This window comes from Coregonus lavaretus (assembly GCF_964263955.1).
Source record: "Coregonus lavaretus genome assembly, chromosome: 5".
NCBI classification, from domain to species: domain Eukaryota; kingdom Metazoa; phylum Chordata; class Actinopteri; order Salmoniformes; family Salmonidae; genus Coregonus; species Coregonus lavaretus.
In genome coordinates this window covers 39707655-39718145 of record NC_139992.1, presented here as the reverse complement: position 1 = coordinate 39718145, position 10491 = coordinate 39707655, and the positions used below count along the sequence as shown (strand labels likewise).

Here is a 10491-nt window from a genome sequence, read left to right as displayed (position 1 = left end):
ACTTCTATCAGTGTAGATGAAGGAGCGGAGACAGGTTAAAGGAGGATTTCTAAGCCTTGATACATGGATTGTGTAGTGTGTACCATTCAGAGGGTGAATGGGCAAGACAAAATATTTAAGTGCCTTTGAATGGGGTATGGTAGGTGCCAGGCACACCGGTTTGTGTGTGTGAAGAACTGCAACACTGCTGGGTTTTTCACACGCTACAGTTTCCTGTGTATATCAAGAATGGGTTACCACCCAAAGGACATCCAACCAACTTGACAATGGTTGGAAGCATTGGAGTCAACATGGGCCAGCAACCCTGTGGAACGCTTTTGACATCTTGTAGTCCATGCCCCAACGAATTGAAGCTGTTCTGATGGCAAAAGGGGGTGCAACTCAATATTAGGAAGGTGTTCCTAATGTTTTGTACACTATTTTGTGGTTGACAATAATGACTGTTTTCTAACACAAGTATGAACAAAATCTAGTCTGTAGTTTGAGTCTCAATGAATAGGTGACCCTTAGGGCTGGATCAAAAGCCTGCACAGTGGTTCCTCAGGACCAGGACGGAGGAAGAGAAAGTTACATTAACCCTTGTTCACCTTATCAGGTAATGGCAAGAGGAACCATCAGCATAGTATTGATCTTAGCAGCCGCCATCTCCACACCTCCCCATTTGCTGTAGGCTTGGCCCCTTGCAAATCTGGGGCCCCAGGAGACCTGCTCCAGGGAAACAATAACTGAACTGGGACACTTCATATTGAGATTAGATATCCAACAACTAGGGGCTAATTTACCTGGCTGGCTAGCTTTTCATCTTACTCACGCCAATTCTGCAAGGCCGGGTTGGAGGGCTAGCTAGTGTCTGCTAGCCCAGGTTCTGTTACAAACATCATATACATTTACAATAGGGATATACTTAACATTGGCCACCACAATAATACATTACTTACAGTATACAAGCATCTGTAGGACTGGTTTTGTTGGTGGAAAGAGGGCTGATGAATGCAGGTGAGCACCCTTTATAGGAATGGCCGCCTGTGTGGTGGCCAATAAGGAGCAGGCTCTCCTCCAGGGTAGGGGGGAAGTGGGAGTTTTCTGTAGTACTTGGCCGTGTTCCCCTGCTCAAACATCGCTGACGCATGCCAGATCTTACAACGCCTAGATAGGTATTTTACGTATCAGCGAACCATGTTACAGCAATCTGCTGCCCAACGGCACAGTTGATGACATGGCACGCAACCATTGGTTGATGCATGCAACGGGCGCCTACCTCTGTTTAGACTTTGCTGATGACTGGCAGATCTTTCAATGCCTGGATAGGTATTTTATGTGTCAGCGTGCCACATTTTGGGCACGTTCCTCTGCCCAGATGTTGCTGACGCATGCCAGATCTTACAATGCCTGGATAGGTATTTTACGTATCCGCTATGTTATAGCAATCTGTCAGTCGATGGCACAGTTGAAGACGTGGCGCGCAACCATTGGTTGATGCATGCAATGTCTAAGCAGGGGAACAAAAACTATATGTTATGCAGCGTTTATAACCAAGTGGGAAGGCGGTAATTACCAGTTGGATGCACTCATGTGCTTTGAACTTGTTGAGAAACGCTGGTTGGCTAATGGCCAACAAGTTGCGTCAACCATAAACTAACAGTAGAGCGATCATGCTAGTAAACAAATTATAGTGTTAAAAAAACATAATAGATTGCATTTTGTTTTGTTACATTTAACTGCCTAAAATGTTAGGTAATTTCCTTAGTCTGGAATGCATCAACGTGTGAGCATGGGAACACAACCAGCATTTGAGATGTACTCTATACACTTTTAAAATGTATTGTAGTGACACAGATATTCTCAAGTAGTTGAAAGTACAACAGAAGTGTGTTAATGTCAAGTTATTCATACCCTCTAAAATGTGATTTAGTATAACAAATACACTACAATGTAATGTACTTCAACACCATATAAATGCACTGAAATAAGACAAGTTTGAAGAATGTCTATTCAAGCACAGATCATCCATTATATTAACCAGATACTCAAGCGGTCGCTCTAACAATGGAAAGACGTTTTTTTAAAAATGGAAGGCGGCAAGATCACGTTGGACCATTCTAGCCAACGAGAGGGCAGATACTTGTGTGAACAGGCACAACTTCAAATTTGACACTCATTGACCACACAAAAACACCTTGCTTGGTGAACGTAAAATAAAAAAGCCACCTGCTACAGAAGACAGATTTTGGGCCCAGTTGTCCCTGTCGCTTGGCCTCTTCCTCTGAAGTACTGAGAGTTCACCAAAGCCATTGTACTTTCAGTGTTCATGGGATATGCTAGTGACGTTACACACTTGTGCTGTATTTCATACCATTTGCTAGTATCCCTCTGTCACTAGCCTAAGATTTTACATTAGTTTAACGGCGTAATTACACCTGAAGGAATAGCCAACTACTCTACTTAGTAATATGTTCACTGTAGTTTGTAGGCTGAGGTGCTAATGTAAAGAGTGATATAATTTCACAAAAATCATGCAGAGATGATAATATATCCTTTGGAAAAATAAACTAATACACTTGCCTTTCCGCATGGACTATACACTTCAAGAAGATTCAGGTCGTTGAGTAGAACTGTACAGCATCTAAAATGCATTTACTGTATCAATTGAGATAAAATGCCATAGCCTACTGCTGATTAAATGGATGGACCAACCGCTACATACAGAAACAGAAGGCACAACTCTTTTCAACTGCTGATATATTATTTTTTATTTAGGCACATTGAGGAATCACATCTCCATAGACAATATGGTCTTTAGTGTTCAGAATCGGACGCCATACCCCCCACCCAACCATTTTACCCCGATCACCCCACACAGCAAGGCAGTACAGAATGCATTTAAAGTGCTTAGCATTGTCAAGTACAGTCCATTATAATTCATATTTCGCCAACCATACATTACTAGCCATTCAATTAATTTACTCAGTCGTTCATACTGAAAAACAAACAAAAAGCCACCAATTCATAACATTTCATTTAAGGTCTTAGAGATCAGACACATTGTAACTAAAGCGGACCTGCTACTAGAACTACATTGTGACACCCAATACAGCAGCAGTAATGTATAGTAGAGGCAGCTTTTATGGTCAATGTAACAACTACTCACAATCTAACAGTTTAGTCAGAAATTGGAATGTCGGTCTCTAAGCACCACAACCAAAAATCCCACATTCATGGGTCATGAAAGGTCAAGCCAGCAGGAAGTCTTCCCCTCTGCCCCGGAAGTAGTTACTGGTTGCAATTTACAGGGTAAACAAAAGGGTGATCCTGAAAGGTTTGAACATTGAACACACCCCATACACTCAAGGACTGGGGTTGGCAATGAAGCAAGCACTGGGTGGGTATGCAGTCTGACCACATGAAATGGAAAATATCCATTTCTCCTTTTTAGTGCAAAGCAATATTCTCTCCTCCACCTGTATCCTCCATGTTGGCTCAAGAAGCCACACTAGCTCAGTCCTGGTAGAGCAGGAAGCCAGAGAATGTGCTGTACTTCCAGCTGCTGCCATAGATGGAGCCGCGGTGCAGCCGCAGCCACACCTGGTCTCCCTGGTACAGCTGCAGGATGGAGTGGTTGCTGGCCGTCTCGTGGTCCGGAGCCCCGTCGTTGGCGTACGCAGACACCATCACCTCGTCATTGCGCATCAGGTTGACGTAGAGTGGCACGTTGACCGCCAGCTTGAGGATGTGGAAGAGGAAGACGTAGGTGCCATTGGCTGGGCAGGTGAAACGACCCACATTGGTGTTGAACATTTCCCCCAGGTTGCTGTGGAGCTGGTCAAAGGCGATGGGCTGGTCCAGGGTGCCCGGGGTGTAGTTGGCGGTGCGGGCTGCTGTGAAGGCCACGCGGAGGGGCTGGGGCTGGGGATGCTGGGGGAGCGGGTACATGGGTACGTGCATCAGGGTGTGGGGGGCATGGGGGGTGAGGTCCATGCCCAAACCATGCAGCGAGTCGCCGTGGGCAGAGTCTACCAGGGAGTAGTTGCCCTCCCGGTCTGGGCTGCTCACCTGGGAGGAGTCACTCCAACCTATTGCAGAGGACCAATCAAAAGCCAGTTAAGTAAGCCACCAAAATACCCAACCAATCAGAGATTTGGTTTTGTGTCAAGCCAGAAGAATGAAGTGAACTTACCACTATTATTGTGCCTTTGTCCTGCATTGCCTCCACCGCGCCTGTAGCCATGCTGGTAGCCAGTCTCCTAATGGTGAAGAACACACCATTAGACAAGACAAAACCTCTAAACCTTTCACTTCAGCAATCTATACTAATGTACATACAATATCTGATAGTGCACACAGATGTGGGAAGCAGTGTCTTACCCGAGCGCCGAACAGGTGAGCCTGGGGGATGAAGCTTCCTCCTGGGGAGCGCAGACCAGCCCGAAACCCGTCAAACCCAAGGGGAAGGGGACAGATAAAATTGGGTTGTGATGTCTAACTCAAAACCTTGTAATATTATGATCATGTCATGTGGAAACTGTTGGGAGGCAAGGGAATGGAGTTTACTTGATCCAATCCATTAAGGTTTAGAAGCTCATTCTGAATCAGTAGGAGACATGCATCAGCAGAACAAGATAGGATAGAGGGAAAGGATGAAGGATAGGATGGAGGGATGGATGGGAGAAGAGAAGTAAGAGGATAAATACCTCTGTGCCCACCAGAAGAGCGAAAGTAGGAGTGTGCCAGCCCCTTGCCACCACGTGCAATACCTCTAACAGATCCTCTGTAGTATGATTGGCCAGAACGGCCCATGGTGCCACCTGATTGGCTAGGGGACAGGAAGATCTGCCCACCACTACCCACCAGACATTCAGACTGGTTCACTGCCCAAGGGAGAGAAATAAGAGTAGACTTGGTTGTATTCATTAGGAAGAAAACAGACAAACAAGGGGTGTATTCATTAAGTCTTGCATTCATTAAGTCTTGCAATGGAAACTGTTTACCATTTAAGAACCAAACGGGGAGGGACCCAACTGAATTTGTCCAATTGAAACTCTTGTTTCCTGCGTAATGGATACACCCCTGGATTTGTCTAATAAACTAATCTTTGTTTTACGTTGCAAACGTTTTCTATTGACTGCCCTAATGAATACAACTCTGGCATACCCGACTGTAGGTGTTCGTCCTCCGGGGAAGCAAACTCCGGTGGGGTCTGAGTGCTGGTGGTGGAATAGGGGATTATATCGGATTTAAAGTCTCCAGTCGGAAGTAAGGGGACGTTCACCTTGAATACCTTCAGAGACAAAACAGACCCAAGGCTCACACTAAAACGTCTCTTATGGGTATTCAGACTAAAGCCTGTTGCCTATTCTATGAGCACGTTAAGTGTGGTAGGGTAGACTTACCGAATGCATGGTCTGGAAGGGAACAGGGGGAGCCATGGTGAGTGTACGTCTGCTGGGAGGGGTAGAAAAGGGCTGCCCCTGGGTGGAGGTTGGGGTTGAGGTACAAGGAGGCACCACCCCGTTACAGGGGGACTGCTTCCCAGATTCAGAGATGGGAGTCTGGGTACAGTGAGGGAACACCGTCAGGGGAGACAAACAAAATCAGAATACTATGCACTTTAGGCTTGCCAATCCTACATGGTCAGGGAAAGAGTTGTTTTACCCGAGCAGAGGTCTTCTCGTCCAGGGTGATTGAGATGGAGGACTCCCTACGGTAGAGGGGAGGAGCTGGAGGAGAGGGGCAGGCAGTCTCACTCTCAGACAGCAGCAGACATGGATCCTGGAGAGGACAACCATTGTGCTTTATAAAAAGCTTCATAACAATTGTGGATCTAAAATAAAAAAAATGTCATTGTTTTAATGGGTCTCATTTAACAGACAGGGGAGTTCTTAAAATGGTTATTACGTGAGCCAGGTCCTCTGTAGTTAGGTCCAGGTCACAGCTCTCTAGACAACCGCTGTCTCCATTGGTCAGACTGGGTTTGTCATCAACAGGGAGGAGTTTAGAAGGCAATGGAGTGGACTGGAGACAGGACAAAAATATTTATCTTAAAATACTCACTCCAACAGTCATAAGTTTAAACAGAGCCCTGGTCAAAATTAGTGCACTAGAATAAGGTGCCATTTCACACTTCTTCTCCAGATCTTACATGCAGTGTTTTGGGGAGAAGGTCCACTGGGCTTCTCCTTGAATCGCTCTGTACTGTTGAGAATAAGAGGTTAAAAAAAACATATGTTAAGTGTTCTGTTCATCTAGAAGTCAGACAATTAAATACCAACTTTGTTGTGGTAGGCTACCGAGTGGAGAGGGGGATCCAGAGGCACGACGGCCCAGTCTAAGATGGCTGTTAGTGGGTGATCCTTCTCCATCCAGAAGAGAATCCTGGAAACAGGGGAATAATCCAGGATTGTATTTATTTGGCACCCAACAAAAGAAGACTTAAACAGGGAGGGACTACCTGGACTTAACCAATAAGAAACGTTTATTTTTGTTTTCTGCGCAGTGTGCCGTGGTAAACCCGACCCAGGTGGAACATTGGAAATGATCCATGGCTTTTCAACTGGAAATGACCTCTGAGCAGTACTGTACCTGCATGAAGCTGAAGGAGCCTCTGATCTTGGTCATCAGGTCCTCCAGCTGCTGCTTGCGCAGGATGGGGTCCTTGGGCAAGGAAGACTGGGAGTTGAACACCTCCACAGGGGTGTCCACACGAGGTGCCTGTTAGAAATTAGAATATGATGGAGTAATATGGACAGGTCCATCAAACCTAAGAGATGCAAGGATAAGAGTCTACTCACAGCTGTGGCGTCCCGCTCCCTTTTGGACTTTGCCCTTCTCTGAGGAAACAGAGTCATTGAGTTGTATGATTGATCTGAAGTAAGATCTGCTAGCCCAATCCCAGTGTTAACCTTGGCCATTAGACATCACAACTAGTCTCAAATTCCAACTGCCCTGAAAGTTCATGTATAAGAGAATACCTCACCTGTTTGGGTTCGCCATTTTGTTTCTTGGTAGTAACTGGCACTTTGGAGATTAACACAGCCGCCCCTCTCCATGGTTTCTGGATTACAGGCTGAGTGGAGTCCGACTCCATATCCCATGAGTCCGGTGGCTCCTGTTCCTTCATGGCCTGGAACTTGGTCTTCCAGTTCTGATTAATGGGAGCGTCTCGACACCCATTGGGGTCTGTGTCAGGCAGGTAGTGTCTGTTAAGAAACTGGCATCACCCACAGACTATCAGCACAACAGTACGATATCCACAGCGCATTCAGGTAAATAGCTTAAGGAGAACACTGGTTGAACGTTGAAGTAGTGGCACCAAACTTCCAGGAAATGCATGTTAGTGGTTCTTACCTCTCTGCTAGGCACATCTTTTTTGTTTGACTTCATCAGGGCTGCAAGGCAAAATAATATCCAGCTAAATTACAAAATGTTGTATACATTAATTGTTCTATACCCCGCCTGATAAGTAGCTTTTGAATAAGAATAGTTGCACTGTTGTAGAGTTACCAGAGAGGCTGGCTGTTTGAGAGACAGTCTTCTTGGTCATCGGAACCTCTACTTCCTTGGGACTCTTGCTCGGAGGTGGCGGTACACAATCAAAGTACCCACAATCCATCAGCTTAGCCAATTTAGCCTTCAGGACCTTGTCTGCAAACATTCAAATGCATGCATTTTAAACATGGCAGCTAAAGTAGTTCATCAAATGGCAGATCAAGTTGAGGATACCAGTCATAGTAAATGGAGTATTTGTGCAGGTGTTTAAAAAGGTACAGGACAGGTAGTGTTTAAACTCACAGGTGGTGCCGGCTACTGGTTTATTTTTTCCCTCCAGCAGGTCCAGGTAGACCAGGGCTGCGCTCTCCATCTGCTCCTCCAAACTGGGACACAGTAGAGGGGGATCAGACTAGTCTTCAATCAACACAGACGTATGAGAGTGTGTTTCATTGTAACTTATGCTGTTGTCCCTCAAGTCCAACAGAATGTGTGTGTGGTGCGCACATCTATTCCCCAGTACCTCACATTCTTGTCCCTCTTCACCCCCAGTAGTTCAGCGAGCTCAAGCAGGCTCTGTAGCTCTGCAACCTGGAGCTGGGGGTTGCGGGCGGAGAGGAGGTCCTTCCTGATGTGCTCGTGCTGCAGCAGGGTCTGCAGGAGGAACTTAACCTGCAGCACTACGCACAGCCTCCTCCTCTCTACCTCCAGCTTGGCCATCTGCTCCTTCTTCAACGCCTTCTTCTGGGCCTTTAGCAGCTAAAGGGGGGTGGTTAGATGGATTCTACGGACCAATCGCAAACCTACTCCTACACCTAATCACTAGACCAGTCGACTTGCTTTTGTTGATTTCAAATGTCTGGATGGGTGTAAGTTAAAGTCTATTATGTTGTCTTGCAAAAATGCAAGATAATTAATCATGAATCTGGACAAACAAGTGATCTGTTGACCAGCTAATAGGTCTAGATTACTGACACCATATCAGGCCATGCACTTAGACATAGAAGTAGGGAAAGTGAAACCTAACCATTAAAGCAATCAAGGTATTCGAGCAGCAGAATGGAACAGCAGTGTGCTAATTCCCAACTCAGCTTTGCAATGGGCTAAAGCCTCAAGTGTACAATCCATTGACAAGAGGCTGGATTCCAATCCAATACATCACACCCTTTCTGCCCTCATGAACCTATTCTCAGACGCTTGAAATGAATGGCGAAGTGCTATTCTGACTATGCATAAGAAAATACGCCTGGTCTACCAAAAGGAATGCATGCGGAGCTGCTCTACCCATCCCCATATACACACACCAGCATTATGATAAGCAATGGCAAACAGAGATCCTTACGTCTTGTGTTAGGCCACCCAGGGTCTTGTGCAGCTCCTGGGCAAACTGTAGGTTGTGAATCACTTCATCATACTTCTCCACTGCATCCTGACACACATACAAAGAGTTTAAAAGACAAGGCAACATCTCAATCCTCTGGTAGAAATAAATGTACTGCTTTTATTACCACAATTGGAAATCCTGTTCTTACTATCTGGTCTTGATTGAGTGATTCCCCATGTTTCAAACGCTTCCTGTAGTCTTCCAACTTAATCTGTGGATACAAACACTTACAATGTCTTTATTTTATGGTGACATGCAGGAAACCCTGAAAGGGGTGGTAATATCTCCATCCACTTAAACACCCACCAAACCACTAATCTTGTCATCCATCCTACCTTCTTTTTCTCCAGGTTGCGGATCTTGTGCTTGAGGCAGATGAGGCCGTCCTCGATGTAACTCTCGTAGCCCTGGTAGATGGTGGTGGAGGCTGCCAGGGCCAGCTGGAGAGGACTCAGCCCACCAGGGGAGCCCATCTTGGGGCTACCTGCCTTAGGGCTCCCCTGCCTCCCCTTCTCGGAGCACGCAGGTGAAGGAGAGACATCCCGGGCTGGGGATGGAGACAGCTGCACCATGTTCAGATCCTCGCTGGAGGGGGTTCAAGACAGAACAGGTAATTGTCATGACTGGTGTCCATAGGATAAAAATGTTGGCCATGAAATGTGTGATCTTCTTGCATCATCACGATCAAATGTGCTTTAAAAAAATGGGCCAATTTAATTTCTAGTAGGAAGGCTGTCCCTCCCCCCATTATACTTTCCTATTAGGAGTTTCCATAAATGTGCTAATGTTCCAATAACTCGATAGCCTCAACCGCCACTGGGTGATTGCCAAAACCGTGATAGTGCATTTTTGTCCATTGCACAGCCGGTGTGATTACGTATGTTGTTGATGGATTTTAATTAGAGAATCGTGAAACAGCAGATAGAAATCTCATAGCACGCGACAACGTTACAAACAAATCGTTAAAACAATGGTTATTATTTTAAATGGATTCCAAAACACATACCCAACGTGTGCGCATTTTGTGTCGCAGACAGGATTCATCTCGTGCTTAAAGTTGCGTATTTTTTAAAATGTTGTATGGGAATCGTCAAGCATGGATGTTCATTTTATGGAATCTTTTAAAACCCTTCCATCTTAATCGGTACCACAATCTTCAGACCCCGACATGCCCGCTGCCAGCATCTTTTCTTCAAAAGCCTACTCTCTGCAGAACAGACTCCCCAAACATCCCAAACCAAAATTCCAAGAATGCACAGCAACTCGAATACTGCATTTCTTAAACCATCATTATACAACTAGTATGCAGTTCTTGAGAAATCTGTAAACATTAGAAATTGAAAACCCATGTCATCATCCTTGACAAAAACAAGTGGCACGTTTAGAAAACAGCTGACTAACCTCGTGGCTGGTTGTGTGTGTTGAAAATGCTGTTGCTGCAAATCCCGAATCCAGGCGCTTGCTATCCAAACACAAAATAAAGTTCCGGTAGCCCTCTCCAACCCGACCAAACAGTGATGTTAGTTTATAGAGGGAAACGCGTGCGAACTCGTACCTTTATATAGGCCTACCTTTCTATGCCCAAACATTGAGGGAGCTCGATTAGGCCTAATTGCACCGGGCTA

The 10491-nt window shown here is 45.6% G+C and overlaps 1 protein-coding gene across 1 annotated transcript; it reads right to left on the bottom strand.

The window, feature by feature from the left end:
* Positions 1 to 3495: 3495 nt before the first annotated feature.
* On the bottom strand, positions 3496 to 9928 carry LOC311129499 (caprin-2-like; the record flags this gene model as incomplete). Its single annotated transcript, XM_084161794.1, has 21 exons — positions 9873 to 9928; positions 9202 to 9451; positions 9015 to 9077; positions 8825 to 8911; positions 8006 to 8241; positions 7786 to 7868; positions 7498 to 7638; positions 7342 to 7382; positions 6971 to 7204; positions 6786 to 6824; positions 6577 to 6705; positions 6285 to 6369; positions 6137 to 6189; positions 5881 to 6009; positions 5650 to 5766; positions 5388 to 5546; positions 5149 to 5275; positions 4689 to 4865; positions 4363 to 4403; positions 4175 to 4241; positions 3496 to 4070 (listed from the first exon to the last, which is right to left on the bottom strand). The coding sequence occupies exons 1-21, from the start codon at positions 9908 to 9910 to the stop codon at positions 3496 to 3498; spliced, it is 2871 nt and encodes a 956-aa protein (XP_084017920.1). The 5' UTR covers positions 9911 to 9928.
* Between the last annotated feature and the right edge of the window lie 563 nt (positions 9929 to 10491).